The following is a 17,020-nucleotide window of genomic DNA, read 5'->3' on the forward strand; positions in this document are numbered from 1 at the left end:
GTTGACAAAGATGACACGCTGCAAGACATCGAAAAACTTAACCAAGTTACCGCGTATAATTATCCAAAAGCTCTGGCTAGCCTAACGCGGGTGTACAATAATGATTTTGTTATTTTATTTCTTTTACTTCAGATTAAGGAGTTATATACCTTTTTGAGCGAAAAAATTTAGGGAACTTTGGATTTTTTTTCTAAGTTTACAAAGTTATGGCAATTCTCTCGGAACTCTTTTTTTTTATAGCGGCTTGCGGTGCCCACGATTGCAGAAGAACTATTTGATCGATCTTCTTAATTTTTTTTTTAATTATTCGTAATGATTGTGCCGAGTTCGTGAACGATTCAGTTTTTATGCGTCAATTTTGATTTCGCAGAAAAAAATTTTTTGTAATAAAATTTTTAGTACTCGAAAAATTAACTTTTTGGAAAAATTGTTACTGTATGCAGAAAAAAGCAAATATTCTTGAAAATTATCGTTCACGAACTCGGCACAATCATTACGAATAATTAAAAAAAAAAATGAAGAAGATCGATCAAATAGTTCTTGTGCAATCGTGGTCACCGCAAGCCGCTATAAAAAAAAGGGTTCCGAGAGAATTGCCATAACTTTGTAAATTATTCATATATTTTCAAGATCAAACGCTTGTTTCGATAAGAACATGTACTATCAATAAATAATAACTTCAGTTTCATAAAATAATTGCTACACACCTGAAAAAAAATCCAAAGTTCCCTCAATTTTTTTCGCTCAAAAGGGTATATAACCCCTTGTGTTTGAGCTTGCGGGGCATTGGTGGAACTAATGCTCAAGCAACCAAGAAAATACACACGATAGTCAAGTCGCGAGTGGGTAGCAGTCAATTGTCGTCCGAGTTTTACATATTAAACAAGAGAGAACGCTATAGTCGGGTGCCCCGACTATCAGATACCCGTTACTCAGCTAAAGGGAGTGCGAAGGAGATGGAGAAAAACTTTGATCCGCCGTAACTTTTTAACGAATGGTCCGATTTAAAAAATTTCTTCTACATTTCGATAGGTATTGATAAACACAATAACACTGCATTTTTACTTTTCCAAAATATTGAAATTTTTAAAATCGTATATAAGCGATTGTGGGCGTTAGAGGGGGCGTGGCACCCTTTTGAAATAAACTTGCGCTGCGTAGGAACTCCTAGAATCTGCATGCGAAATGTCAATCTTCTAGCTTTTATAGTTTCCGAGATCTCAGCGTTCATACAGACAGACAGACAGACAGACAGACGGACAGACAGACGGACAGACGGACATGGCTAGATCGACTCGGCTAGTGACCCTGATCAAGAATATATATACTTTATGGGGTCGGAAACGCTTCCTTCTACCTGTTACATACTTTTGCACGAATCTAATATACCCTTTTACTCTACGAGTAACGGGTATAAAAATATTTCTGGTTATCATCCGGATCAAACGGTGAACACCAGCGGCTGGAGGGTGCCTGGAAATATGCAACTGGCGGAACCATTCTTCTTCAAGTTCCAAAAAATAGATATGCTTATAGGCGCAGACTCGTTCTTAAACTATTGTTTTCCATTTTGCAGAAAACAGTTCTCGGCTGGATAGTGTCAGGGAGATGTGTCCCAGAAAAAATAAAAAATGCCGAAAAGTTGGTACACCTCAGCTGCCAGGAGGAAGTGTTTGTGTCAACAGACACAACCCTGCAGAAATTTTGGTCTGCGGAGGACTTGCCGCCCAAGGCCAAACGGCATACTCCTGAGCAGCAACTTTGTGAGAAACACTTTGAGAAAAATACTCATAGATTGTCGTCCGGGAGATTTTTTTGTTCGTTTGCCGTTCAAATCTGACCCAAACACTTTTTGTTCATCATATGAAGTTGCGAAACGTAGATTTTTGTCGCTTGAAAGAAGATTATCCAAAGATTCTTCTTTAAAAAAGATGTATCTGGAAGAATATGATGCCATGGGCCACATGTCTTCCACGAAAAATAAAATTCCAGACAGTCCGCACTATTTCATTCCGCACCAATTCGTGCTGCGACCTCAAAGCACCTCGACAAAGTTGAGAGTGGTATTCGACGCCCCGAGCCGACCTGTTAAGCCTTCGAGACGAAGTTTCTCAGATATTGCAAGAGGCAGGATTTGAATTGGCAAAGTGGTTTTCTAACTGCCCACAGTTGTCCTTATCTAAAACCCTTGGCGTGGTTTGGTTGCCGGGTAAAGATTACTTTCAATTTTGGTTGGATGACTCTTTCCTGGATCTTCGGTGACTGTCCGACTTTTCGATCCGCTTGGCCTATTATGTGGCTAAAATGTTGTTGCAGAAACTGTGGCTTCGAAAGTTAGACTGGGACGAGTCGCTGCCGATGCAACTGCAGACATCTTGGGAAGCTTTCAAGGGAACGCTGTTGCAGCTGCCGCAGAAATACATGGTTTCGCTGACGCTTCTATGCGAGCATATGGAGCGTGCATCTACGCTCGCACTAGTACTGCTGACGGTTTAAAAGTATCTTTATTGACAGCAAAATCCAAAGTAGCTCCCCTCAAGACGAAAACTTTGCCCCGCCTTGAGTTGTGCGCAGCTCACCTTCTTGCTGATCTTTATAATCGTGAAGACCATTGCAGAACTATTTGAAGAACTATTTGAAGAACAGAAGAACTATTTGATCGATCTTCTTAATTTTTTTTTTAATTATTCGTAATGATTGTGCCGAGTTCGTGAACGATTCAGTTTTTATGCGTCAATTTTGATTTCGCAGAAAAAAATTTTTTGTAATAAAATTTTTAGTACTCGAAAAATTAACTTTTTGGAAAAATTGTTACTGTATGCAGAAAAAAGCAAATATTCTTGAAAATTATCGTTCACGAACTCGGCACAATCATTACGAATAATTAAAAAAAAAAATGAAGAAGATCGATCAAATAGTTCTTGTGCAATCGTGGTCACCGCAAGCCGCTATAAAAAAAAGGGTTCCGAGAGAATTGCCATAACTTTGTAAATTATTCATATATTTTCAAGATCAAACGCTTGTTTCGATAAGAACATGTACTATCAATAAATAATAACTTCAGTTTCATAAAATAATTGCTACACACCTGAAAAAAAATCCAAAGTTCCCTCAATTTTTTTCGCTCAAAAGGGTATATAACCCCTTGTGTTTGAGCTTGCGGGGCATTGGTGGAACTAATGCTCAAGCAACCAAGAAAATACACACGATAGTCAAGTCGCGAGTGGGTAGCAGTCAATTGTCGTCCGAGTTTTACATATTAAACAAGAGAGAACGCTATAGTCGGGTGCCCCGACTATCAGATACCCGTTACTCAGCTAAAGGGAGTGCGAAGGAGATGGAGAAAAACTTTGATCCGCCGTAACTTTTTAACGAATGGTCCGATTTAAAAAATTTCTTCTACATTTCGATAGGTATTGATAAACACAATAACACTGCATTTTTACTTTTCCAAAATATTGAAATTTTTAAAATCGTATATAAGCGATTGTGGGCGTTAGAGGGGGCGTGGCACCCTTTTGAAATAAACTTGCGCTGCGTAGGAACTCCTAGAATCTGCATGCGAAATGTCAATCTTCTAGCTTTTATAGTTTCCGAGATCTCAGCGTTCATACAGACAGACAGACAGACAGACAGACAGACGGACAGACAGACGGACAGACGGACATGGCTAGATCGACTCGGCTAGTGACCCTGATCAAGAATATATATACTTTATGGGGTCGGAAACGCTTCCTTCTACCTGTTACATACTTTTGCACGAATCTAATATACCCTTTTACTCTACGAGTAACGGGTATAAAAATATTTCTGGTTATCATCCGGATCAAACGGTGAACACCAGCGGCTGGAGGGTGCCTGGAAATATGCAACTGGCGGAACCATTCTTCTTCAAGTTCCAAAAAATAGATATGCTTATAGGCGCAGACTCGTTCTTAAACTATTGTTTTCCATTTTGCAGAAAACAGTTCTCGGCTGGATAGTGTCAGGGAGATGTGTCCCAGAAAAAATAAAAAATGCCGAAAAGTTGGTACACCTCAGCTGCCAGGAGGAAGTGTTTGTGTCAACAGACACAACCCTGCAGAAATTTTGGTCTGTGGAGGACTTGCCGCCCAAGGCCAAACGGCATACTCCTGAGCAGCAACTTTGTGAGAAACACTTTGAGAAAAATACTCATAGATTGTCGTCCGGGAGATTTTTTTGTTCGTTTGCCGTTCAAATCTGACCCAAACACTTTTTGTTCATCATATGAAGTTGCGAAACGTAGATTTTTGTCGCTTGAAAGAAGATTATCCAAAGATTCTTCTTTAAAAAAGATGTATCTGGAAGAATATGATGCCATGGGCCACATGTCTTCCACGAAAAATAAAATTCCAGACAGTCCGCACTATTTCATTCCGCACCAATTCGTGCTGCGACCTCAAAGCACCTCGACAAAGTTGAGAGTGGTATTCGACGCCCCGAGCCGACCTGTTAAGCCTTCGAGACGAAGTTTCTCAGATATTGCAAGAGGCAGGATTTGAATTGGCAAAGTGGTTTTCTAACTGCCCACAGTTGTCCTTATCTAAAACCCTTGGCGTGGTTTGGTTGCCGGGTAAAGATTACTTTCAATTTTGGTTGGATGACTCTTTCCTGGATCTTCGGTGACTGTCCGACTTTTCGATCCGCTTGGCCTATTATGTGGCTAAAATGTTGTTGCAGAAACTGTGGCTTCGAAAGTTAGACTGGGACGAGTCGCTGCCGATGCAACTGCAGACATCTTGGGAAGCTTTCAAGGGAACGCTGTTGCAGCTGCCGCAGAAATACATGGTTTCGCTGACGCTTCTATGCGAGCATATGGAGCGTGCATCTACGCTCGCACTAGTACTGCTGACGGTTTAAAAGTATCTTTATTGACAGCAAAATCCAAAGTAGCTCCCCTCAAGACGAAAACTTTGCCCCGCCTTGAGTTGTGCGCAGCTCACCTTCTTGCTGATCTTTATAATCGTGAAGACCATTGCTTAATTTTCCGATCACAAAAGAGTTCCTATGAATGGACTCATACCGCCCAGAGCACCCTCTTCGGCGGACTTTGGGAGGCAGGTGTGAAGTCTGCAAAGCACTTGTTCCATCGGACAATTTATGCAATTTATGCAAATTTGTGGCATATCTTAACATTTTTCAGAAAAATATTTAAAAAAATTTTTAATTTAAAAATGAGTATTATTTAAAGGAATGTAACATTAATATTTAATTGTACTATTAGACTAATTAAATAAGAAAAGTTACAACAACAAACTTTTGTAACTTCTATTTTGACCGCAGCTAAATGGTTTTATGTTATTTGACTATGTTTTCTTGAATTTGTTCTGAGTATGGGGTTTTAAAGATAAAGGGTGTGTCTTTTAAAAAAATGTAACATCAAAACAAACTAGGAATCCATTTGCCCGTGAAGCCTCCTGAAAGTTGGTCAATTTCAGCATTTTTTGAACTTTGAGGTACTTGTGCTAAGAATCCTTGCGTCGGGGAACGCAGTTTTCGCAGAGAATTCGTTACGAATTAAAAAGCATTAATTTTGGAATACATTGGCCGTGTTCAGCAGAACAACATGATCACTGATGGATAATTAATCAGTGATCAATTTGTTCTGCTGAACGCTCATGATACATTTTGATGACGTCAAAACAAACAAAAGAGAACGCTATAGTCGGGTTGGTGTCCCGACTACAAAAATCCCGTCACTCATCTAAAAGGAGTGCGAACGCTACATTCGGGTTGGTGTCCCGACTATCTAATAATCGTAACTCAGCTAAAGGGAGTACGATGGAGATGGATAAATAAAATTATTTTAATTGCGTATAACTTTTTAATAAATCGTCCGATGTGAAAAATGTCTTCTACATTTCGATAGGTATAAATATAAACAATAAAATTACATCACTATGGACGGCAGTCCATGTAGTGACGAAGCGCACCAGGAGAGTGTGCGAAGGCGACTACTATATATACACGAAGAAATGAAAATCTACTGTGATGGTCCGATCATAATGAATGATACACCTATCGAAAGGTATTGCAAAAACTTAAAGGATTGCATACCAAGACTTTAGGAAAATCAATTGGCTTGGGAGAGAGAGCGGGGAAAGTGAAAAAGTTAAAATTTTGAAATTTGGAGCTGTTGGGGCCGGTGGGGATAAATGCCCCCTCGCAATGTTTTAGTTGTATTCCTTTTGAAAATACCCGTCGAATGAGGGGTCATTTGTCAAAATCCGACGCTCCGTTCAAAAGTTATAGCAAAAATAAGATTTTCTTCTTCTTCCCAAAATGAAAATTTAATTCTGTTTGTCCACTTGTCCACTTGTCCACTTGTCCAAAATATGTTTTTTAAGTTCTGAAAATTTGATATGACGTTCATCACATCGATATAAAAAACTTTTGTTCTACCACTTTTGGAAAAACTAGCTAGTTTAGCGGGAAAACAGCTATAAATAGCTAAAATTCGGAAAGCCGTAACTTCTATACTACTAAAGCTACAGACTTGTGCTGCATCTCGTTTGAAAGGTATTTTTAAATGCTATAAACGCCTTCTATATGCAATTTGAGTAAATGTAATAGTTAAAAAGATATGAACAAAATAAAATTTGTTTAAACTTTTTTTTTAGCTTTTTTTTAATTTTCTCAAAAACGGCTCTAACGATTTTCCTTACAACTTTAAACTGTATAGCCCTTGAGATTCCTTAAATTTTGGTATATAACACATTACTGTAAAAAGTCACGTTTAAAAGTTATTTTTATACGAAAATAGCCACTTTTGCCAGCTCGAACAATTAACGCTCCCTGAGTATTGAATTTTGTGGGAGGGTATCCGAACTGTATTTTAGGGTCATGGAATCAGTAAATTTGCACTTAAGAGTTCCATATAGGAATCTTTTGTTCTACGACTTTTGGAAAAAGCCGCTACTTTAGCGGGAAAAAGCTAAAAATAGCTAAATTTCTTTAGTTTGTAAGTTCTACACTACTAAAGGTACAGACATGTGCTATACCTCGTTTAAAAGGTATTTTAAAATACTTCAACGCCTTTTTAACTTAATTTGTTAAAATACAATAGTTTAAAAATTATGATTGACCAATTTAAATTTAAATGTATATATTAGCTCCTATGAGAGCAAATGTAAACAAACAAAAACTTCTGATATCAAATAAAAACACCTCTTAACGAGGTAAAAAACTAGTGACGACCGCACCTTCAACATACAAAAGTTCTGATATCAACATTTGTGACGAAAAATTATTACACTCGTCATTAAATAGACTTTCTAATATTTTCTCATTCGGCACGCTGCAATAGAAAATGCCTGTGAAGGGAAAAATGCTGGAATAGTTTGCTAGGGCGGGCCGAATGAGAAAATATTAGAAAGTCTATTTAATGACGAGTGTAATAATTTTTCGTCACAAATGTTGATATCAGAACTTTTGTATGTTGAAGGTGCGGTAGTCACTAGTTTTTTACCTCGTTAAGAGGTGTTTTTATTTGATTTATACTTCTCGGAAAACTTTAAAGGTGTGGGCGCCAGACACATTTTAAAATTGTTAGTGGGCGTTAGAGAGGGCGTGGCGCTCGGCTGAAATAAACTTGCGCTGCGTAGAAAGCCCAAAAATATGTGTGGGAAATCTTAACCTTCTAGCATTTGTAGTTTCCGAGATCTCAGCGTTCATACAGACAGACAGACGGACAGACGGACAATCGATCATAGCTAGACGGACATGGCTAGATCGACTCGGCTAGTGACCATGATCAATAATATATATACTTTATGGGGTCGGAAACGCTTCCTTCTACCTGTTACATACTTTTGCACGAATACAATATACCCTTTTACTCCATGAGTAACGAGTATAAAAATATATCAAATGGTGCGCGCGCAATTAAAAAAAAAATATTTTTTAGTGCCCCCGCAACTGCAGCACTGCTCACAGCTATCGTGGATAAATAACAATCAAAACTGGCTAAACAATTACAAAGAATTCCACCGAATTGATGGTTGTTTTTTAATTATTATGCTAATAAGTTTCGATATTTCGACTATCAATACATGCCAAAAGTTATGTGTCATGGATCAAGAAAAGGTAGCGTACTATTTTTACGCTGCCTGATCACTGATGCAACATTTTTGCATCGTGATTAGTAATCATGTGCGTTCAGCAGAACTGTCCTAAGAAATCTATCAGTGATCAGGTATTGGCTGAACGCGCCCAATGTTATTATTGAAATGTCAGTACTAAAATAAGGTATTTTGTTTTTCAGGAACGTCAACCAGCTTTTATTAAAGCAATATCAAAAGGATCATTTGAGAAAAGTCTTCTACAAATTGTAATTATTTGGCGACTAGATGATAAACATATAAAATACGAATGGGTCTGTGTTGCTCAGCAAAATTCAAATATTGTAGCTGAAAATTTAATCAATTCAACTAAAAACGAACTTCTGTATACGGTAAAAAGGCTCTTAAAATCTTCAGAAGCTTTAAGTTATGAAGCCTTTGTGCAGGTACTTTTTTAAAATATTTGTTGTGTGTAAATTTAATTTTATTACTAACTTTCAGAAACTATTTAATGAGCACTCTCAAGGAATTTTAACCAAATGGATTTCCCGATTGTTATATTTAGTCGACTACCTATCAGATAATATAGAAGACGAGCACCTTCTGGCAGCTTTTTCCCTGTTAGGGACAATTGGATTCATGTTTGCAGTTGGATATTTATTAATTTACTTTGTTAGGGCTGAAGAGGAAAATCTTAAGGCACAAGGTCATCTTCTTAATAGTCCAGGTATGTACTTTTAAAAAATTAAAGCTAAATTGAGTTTTTATTCTTTGTCGAGCGGAAGTTTCTTTAGTTCGCTCGCTTGATCTGATTTTTATACCCTTGTAGAGGGTATTATAATTTCAGTCAGATGTTTGCAACGCAGTGAAGGAGACGTTTCCGACCACATAAAGTATATATATTCTTGATCAGCACCAATAGCGGAATCTATCTAGCTATGTCCGTCTGTCCGTCTGTCCGTCTGTCTGTCTGTCCGTCTGTCTGTCTGTCCGTCTGTCCGTTTCTATGCGAACTAGTCTCTCAGTTTTAAAGCTATCGCGATGAAACTTTCCCGAAAGTCTTCTTTCTATTGCAGGTAGTACATATGTCGGAGCGAGCCGGATCGGACCACTATATCTTAAGGCTCCCATAGGAATATTCAAACAAATATAAGAAAATTCATTGTAACTTTGTAGGAAGTAGGCGTTTTGATTCTTGACTACTTAAAACAAAATTTAAATAAATAGAAACGCTGAATCTGGAATCCCTAGAACTGCACCGAGTGAGCATTCTTTTATCTGCAAGGGTATATAAGCTTCGGCTGGCCGAAGGTAGCTTCCTTTCTCGTTCATTCTCATGTTCCTCCTGGATGTCTAAAGTTAATTATGCCCGTTACTTGTAGATAATAAAAGGGTATATTGTTTTCAAGAAAAAGTATTTAACAGGTAGGGTATATTTCCGACCCTATAAAATATATAATATCTATATGTATACCTATATAGTTATAGGTATATACATATAAGTTAAACAGACTACGGTCATTGATCTGGGGCAAACGCCGGATGAACGCGTAAGCGGGAATCCAGCCGGTGAAATCCAATCCGGCCCGTACAAGCGCTGAGTGGTCAAGAGGCGCAGCGTCAGAAAAGCCAGTGAAGGAGTTGCCCAAAAGTGCGGCATCAGCATCTTAGCCGGACGATGGCGTGGCGAGCTGCAGTCTCTTTTTGCGTTGTATTTTTAGTTTCTAACCAGAGCTCAAGCTGCCCTAACGGGATACCAATAAATACATTAAAATATAGTGAAATAACTTGTATTATAATTGGCGCGTAACCGCAAAATTTCTCGATTCCGAATTCAAAAAACGAATTTATGGAGAATCAATCGTTCAAATTCGTTAAAAAAATAATAATAATAAACGCAATTGTTATATATTGTCAACCTCACAACTGTTTTGTAATTCTCTATTCTATACACCTTCTATATAATACTTTAAGAATCTGGCAACTCTGTAAGCTTCGCATACAATAAAGCAGTCTGAAATAGAACTCAACGAGAACACAACAATTGGCGACGAGGAAAAAAGTAAAAAATTTTGTCGAAAGATTAAAACAGTTAAATCGCATAAATCGTGTAGAGTAGTCGTTGATTTTCATCAAGCAATACTTTCTCAACAGCAAGCATTTACAAAAGACATTATGGAACAACAACAAAAATAGATGCAAGCAATGATGGATAGAAACGCTTCTCCAGGGCAGGGTGATTCAAGCCACACGGGTGAATTATCTTCGTGTCCTCCATTCCACAAATTCGACAAAGACAATCAAAACTGGGAGTCTTACCTTGAACTGTTAACCCAGCATTTTAACGCGTATTCGGTTAGTGCATAAATTAAGCAAAATGCTCATTTTCTTTCGTGGTGTGGCATATACATATTCGGACTATCGAAAAATCTGTTCGGGAGCAACAATTTGAAGACGTATACATACATGCAACTCACAGACAAGTTAACAGAACATTTTACAACAAAACGACACGTTGTTGCTGCTCGCTATGAGTTTTTTAAGAGGGAGATGAAACATGACAAACGCATAGAGAGTGGATAGCCGACATGCGCGGGATCGCTCGGGAATGCCAATTCGTCTGTAATGCCAAAGGCTGTTCTTCTAACTATGTAAATGAAATGATTCGAGATCAGATCATAGTACATACACCATACGATGCCGTCCGTGCATCTGCTCTCCAGAAGTCCCAGCCAACTCTTGAAGATGTGCTTATAGTTGCAGAAACCTATGAGACAACTACAAAAACCGTGGCAGCCCTCAAAGAAACAGTATCAAAGCAAGACCCAATAAACGCAGTTCACACCTATGCAAAGAAACCATTCCTTGGTGGTGGTGAAAGTGATGCCAAATCAAACAAAAGTTCGCTAAAATCATGCTCTGGTTGTGGATGCCGTATGTCACAAGTGCGGTAGAAAAGGACATATAGCTGTTGTATGCATATCGAAGCAATACAAAAGTAAATGACAAATACAAAAAAGTCGCAAATCTGAAACAAACGAAAAAATGAGACATCGAACAATCTATTTGGTATGGATTTATTCAACATTTTCGGCTTTGATATTATGCAAGTATCAAACGTTCAAGAGGTGCACAAAGACGAATTAGGGGACCTTTGCAGCACGTACAACGAGGTGTTCGAACCAGCCATGGGTGTCATAAAAGACTTCAAAGCAAGTGTATTTTTAAAGCAGTCAGCAACACCAAAGTTTTTCAAGAGCCATCAAATTCCATTCGCCCAGATGGACAAATCCAGAGCTGAGGCAGACAGACTGACACAAGCCGGAATTTGGAAGCCGATCGAATTCAGCAATTGGGCATCCCCAATTGTGCTAGCACCAAAACCAGGTGGAGCTTTTCGCATATGAGCCGATTTTAAGCAAGCAGTCAATGCACAGATCGATGTTGAACAGTACCCGCTACCGACAAAAGAGAGTCTGTTTCACATAATACGTCACGGCAAGCAGTTCAGGAAAATCGATTTAAAGGATGCCTATCTTCAAATGGAACTGGAGGATTCGAAAGCTATCATGGTCGTCAACACACCCTTTGGCCTTTTTTAATACCAGCGCCTTCCCTACGGGATCGCCAGTGCTCCAGCGATCTTCCAAAGGTATTTGGAACAGCTTCTTAAAGGAGTAGAAGGATGTGGAAACTACTTAGATGACATCATCATCTCAGCACCTACAAGCGAGCAACGTCCAAAGCGAATCGACCAAGTTCTCAGTATTCTTCGTGAGAACGCTATTAGATGCAAAAAGGGGAAATGCTTCTAAGAAAGAAGAATCAGCGCTCAAAGGATTCTTCCAGATAGCTCAAGCTTGGAGGCTGTTAAACTGTTGCGTCCGCCTTCTAATCTCCAGCAATTAGACGATTTTATGGGTAAAGTTAATTACTATTGCAATTTTATACCGAATTATTCTCAGTTGGCCGCTCCTTTGAACCAACTTTGTAGAAGAAATGTAGCATGCCTTTTTGGGCCGCAACAACAAGCTAAAGTCCCATATTATCAACGCGACTCAGCTAGCTCACTTCGATGAAACTAGTCCTAGCGACGGATGCATCATCTTTTGGTATCGGTGTAGTTCTTTCGCGTTTCCCACAAGATGGCAAGGAGAGGCCTATTGTTTTCGCATCCAAAACGCTTCACAAAAACCAGGTTAAGTACAGCCAAATTGAAAAAGAGCGACTTTTTATAATATCACTAGCTTACAAAATAATATTCTTGGCAAGTCTGTTAGTGCTAGACCCCTATATCAGAAAAATACCACAAACTTTTTTTTTTCGATGAAACAGTTTTTTTTAAGATTTTTATACCCGTTACTCGTAGAGTAAAAGGGTATATTAGATTCGTGCAAAAGTATGTAACAGGTAGAAGGAAGCGTTTCCGACCCTATAAACTATATATATTCTTGATCAGGATCACTAGCCGAGTCGATCTAGCCATGTCCGTCTGTCTGTCCGTCTGTCCGTCTGTCTGTCTGTATGAACGCTGAGATCTCGGAAACTATAAAAGCTAGAAGATTTACATTTTGCATGCAGATTCTAGGAGTTCCTATGCAGCGCAAGTTTGTTTCAAAAGGGTGCACGCCCCCTCTAACGCCCACAATCGCTTGTATAAGATTTTAAAAATTTCAATATTTTGGAAAAGTAAAAATGCAGTTTTATTATGTTTATGAATACCTATCGAAATGTAGAAGAAAGTTTTTAAATCGGACCATTCGTTAAAAAGTTACGGCGAATCAAAGTTTTTATCTCCTTCGCACTCCTTTAAGCTGAGTAACGGGTATCTGATAGTCGGGGAACCCGACTATAGCGTTCTCTCTTGTTTAAAGTTTAAAATGTTAAATTTCAGAATTTTTTCGAATTTCTTCTTATATCTCGGCAAATATTCACCCGATTTTGCCAGTTGGGCCGGCATCTGCAAGTGCAACAATCCTGCTCCTCCAAAAGAGTACCAAAGTTGGCCTATAGCAACAACAGCGTGGAAGCGAATTCTTATCGACTTCGCCGGTCCAATATTCTCAATATTCCATGGTCGTACCGTACTAAGTCAACTTTTCGAGCAGTCTGTAGAAGCCAAGCAATTGGTTACCAAGTACGTCCCAAATCAAATGGTCTACGCTCATAATTATGCAAGGGGAGAAAAGTGGATTGAAGCCTTCATCGACCGTTTAATTGAAAAAATGCTTTTCATGATTTGCACCGCAAATGGTTATATCAAGCGCAATTTCAACCAGCTAAAACCGAAATTGTCAGCAAGCAGCTTCATCGAAAAACCTCCCGAGTTCTGGTGGGTCCCGGATATTCCGCCTCTTCAAATCAACCACTTCGACAACAAGATCAACCACCACAACAACAAGCAGATAAGCCGGTAACTCCGTTAACCGTTCAGCAACCTGAGCCACCCGAGAGCTCCACATCATCGAACCAACAACCTAGGCAGAAACAACCGGCACAACTTTCATCCTGTATACCTGTTCGCCAGAGTAGTCGTGTTCGCCAAGAAGTCAATAGTTTTAAGCCCAAGGAAAACCTAAAAATCCTTGTCAGCCTCACATCTGTTTTGTATTCCTCCATTCTATACACTTTCTATGTAGTACTTTAAGAATCTAGCAAGTCTGTAAGCGTCGCATACAATAAAGCAATCTGAAATAGAACTCAAAGAAAAAACACAACAGCAATCGTCTTTAAAAAAAATTAATTCAATAATTTTTTTTCATGTGCAAAAATGATTTTTAAGCAAAGCATGCTAATACCTGTTGACCGTTTTTTTCCTTACGCTCTTCTCCCGAGAACCACCGAAAATAGCACGCCCCTTCGTTCTCTCTCTGCGCAGCACACTTCGTTTCCTTTCGCTTTGGTTTTCTGTTAAGCCCTTTACGTTTAGCTGTTCGTGAGACGCTCTGTTACCGAGACTTATTAACGGGGGTGTCACAGAAAACCATTCCAACCAAATTTCTCCCGAATAGCAAATCTCGGTGTCCCAGACGTCATTTTTGACGGTTTCTAAATCCCCCGTATTTCGCCGGACGTTTTGATAAAATTACCCAACTTACAAATGTTTCCCAAAAATATAACTTTATTTAAGACAACTCTAATGAATTTTATAAACTACCTGGATACTACGATTATTATACCTACTTCGGTTTATATTTAAAAATATGCTTTTTATAAAACCTCTTGAAAAAATTAGCTAAAAAAAATCCGTCGGCAAACCGTCTACCTGGCAGTGTTACCAATTAGCTAGAACTTTAAAATACCAAATTTGTCCAAATATCGGAGTTAGTTATCGAAATGTTTTCTTAGTGAATTATTCATTCAAAGGTACATAGAATTGTAGTTAAAAATGAAACTTTTTTCTGGTAAAAATTTCATGGTAAAAGAAGTTGTAGTTATTAAGAAATTAATAAAAACAGGCCGCCTTTGCAAAAAGTTGGCATCACTGTCGTGAAAAAATGTCCTATTTTTGCCTGGTAAAACGCTGGCTGTACTATAGAGCAGACGGCATTTTGGTTCGCTTTAAAAATTCTTGCCAACTCAGAAATGAAAATAACCCAACGCAGCCGCGGCAAACCGCTGTTCAGGGCTGCAATATGTAGCCTGGCGGGTAATTTAAATTTTTAATTTTGTTCCTTTATTATGTACAACATGCGCTTTAAACATATATTTTTATACCCTTGTAGAGGGTATTATAATTTCAATCAGATGTTTGCAACGCAGTGAAGGAGACGTTTCAGACCACATAAAGTATATATATTCTTGATCAGCATCAATAGCCGAGTCTATCCAGCCATGTCCGTCTGTCCGTCTGTCTGTCTGTCCGTCTGTCCGTTTCTATGCGAACTAGTCTCTCAGTTTTAAAGCTATCGCGATGAAACTTTCCCGAAAGTCTTCTTTCTATTGCAGGTAGTACATATGTCGGAGCGAGCCGGATCGGACCACTATATCTTAAGGCTCCCATAGGAATATTCAAAGAAATATAAGAAAATTCATTGTAACTTTGTAGGAAGTAGGCGTTTTGATTCTTGACTACTTAAAAACAAAATTTAAATATATAGAAACGCTGAATCTGGAATCCCTGGAACTGCACCGAGTGAGCATTATTTTATCTGCAAGGGTATATAAGCTTCGGCTGGCCGAAGGTAGCTTCCTTTCTTGTTTTTTGTAATTTTGCAAGAAAAACTTAAATTAAGTTTAAAACTTAATGGAAAATGGTCCAAATAAGTCAAATATAATTCGATAATTATTGAATATTCGATATTTAGTGTATGCATCCAGCCCTGGTCGTATTTCGGTAAATTTTCCGAAAAAAGGAAATCTCTCGAATTCCGGTTTCTAAACCAACCGTCCCCAAATCCGTCGACGGTTTCTGTGACACCCCTGATTCTTCCGATTCATTCGCATAATATCGACATTGCCAAAGGATTTACTCAGGGCGGCCGCATTCTTGTGAAAGGACCTGGCCAATGAGTTAAATCCCCATGGACTACCATGTAAAACCGTTTGTAAGGGTCTCCTCTGCGTCCTAGCCCCTCGCAGTTTATGCCTTCGCAAGTACTCTAGAGCAGACGGCGTTTTGGTTCGCTTTTAAAATTCTTGCCAACAAAATAAACCAACGCAGCCGCGGCAAACCGCTGTTCAGGGCTGCAATATGTAGCCTGACGGGTAATTCAAATTTTTAATTTTTTTCTTTTATTATGCACAATATACGCTTTAAACAAATATTCTTTTTGTAATTTTGCAAGAAAAACATAAATTAAGTTTAAAACTTATTGGAAAATAGTCCAAATAAGTCAAATAAAAATCGATAAATATTGAATATTCGATATTTAGTGTATGCATCCAGCACTGGTCGTTTTTCGGTTAATTTTCCGAAAAAAGGAAATCTCTCGAATTCCTGTGACACCAACGGTTTTGGTCGGTTGGTTTCTAAACCAACCGTCCCCAAATCCGTCGACGGTTTCTGTGACACCCCTGTAAAAGACCGATTGACTGAAAAAGTCAGACTTTTGTGACGAATACAACTATACGAGGTAGTCCCGAGGTAGTCTGTTGACGTGCTTGGGCGATATCTCCCTTTCACTCACACGCACTATCAGTGTAGGTAACAGTTTACTACCGACGGGACTACCTTGTAAAATTGAACTATGCACACTAGGGTGGACTTCTTTAAGGTCAACTGAGCTCAGCATCTTAAATGGTAGGTTTCTGTGTCCAATTTTATGCGAAAACAGAAAAATTTTATTTCATCGTTTAGGCGGTGCGCAATGGCCTTAAAGTTTCGCTAAAAATTAAGTGTAAAACTAGGAATTTACCCCATTCCATTTCTTGTCAGATTTTAACATGTCAACTTTTTAATTTCGCTCGAATAAAAGAGTCAAGTAGAAATGTATTTCATGAATATTAACAGTTGGACGTAGCCTAGCCAGTAGAGCTTCTGTCTCCGAACAAAAAGGACCGAGTTCGATCCCCGACTCACCATTTTTTTTTTTGCGACCCACAATGAAATAGAGATTCTATTTTACAATTTTAAGGATTAACTATCACTTTTGCGTTCGCCAATACAAATTTTCGTCAAAGAAGAAAACTCTTATTTTTCAGAGACCGTAATATTTATAAGTTGTATTCTAAAAGTCCTTGATTATTCGTTATTATTGTTATTTTTAAGTTGTAATTGTCTCCCAGGGACTCGAATTTTATCAACGACTTCATCCCTTGTTAAAAAGCTCGGGAAAGTGATTAAGATACTTTTTTAAATACTGTCAAAGTATAAAATTAAGTCTACGGCATCTAGATGAATCTGAAATATGCGCAATAAACTTTAAAGCCGTTGCGCACCGCCTAAAACTAATTATTTTTTACTATTTCTTTCTTTAATGGATTAAGGATACAAAAAG

General features: G+C 38.5%; 1 protein-coding gene across 6 annotated transcripts in view; it reads left to right on the forward strand.

The window, feature by feature from the left end:
• Positions 1-17,020, forward strand: part of l(3)80Fg (dnaJ homolog subfamily C member 16 l(3)80Fg) — a 426,789-nt gene that overhangs the window by 261,961 nt on the left and 147,808 nt on the right. For all 6 annotated transcript variants that reach the window (XM_070216484.1, XM_070216483.1, XM_070216480.1 and 3 more), the window contains 2 exons: positions 8,285-8,527; positions 8,583-8,808. In XM_070216484.1, coding sequence (XP_070072585.1) covers positions 8,285-8,527; positions 8,583-8,808 — 469 coding nt within the window. The remainder of the gene's footprint in view (positions 1-8,284; positions 8,528-8,582; positions 8,809-17,020) is intronic.

The sequence above is a fragment of the Drosophila takahashii genome, chromosome 3R, assembly GCF_030179915.1.
Source record: "Drosophila takahashii strain IR98-3 E-12201 chromosome 3R, DtakHiC1v2, whole genome shotgun sequence".
In the NCBI taxonomy this organism is placed as follows: domain Eukaryota; kingdom Metazoa; phylum Arthropoda; class Insecta; order Diptera; family Drosophilidae; genus Drosophila; species Drosophila takahashii.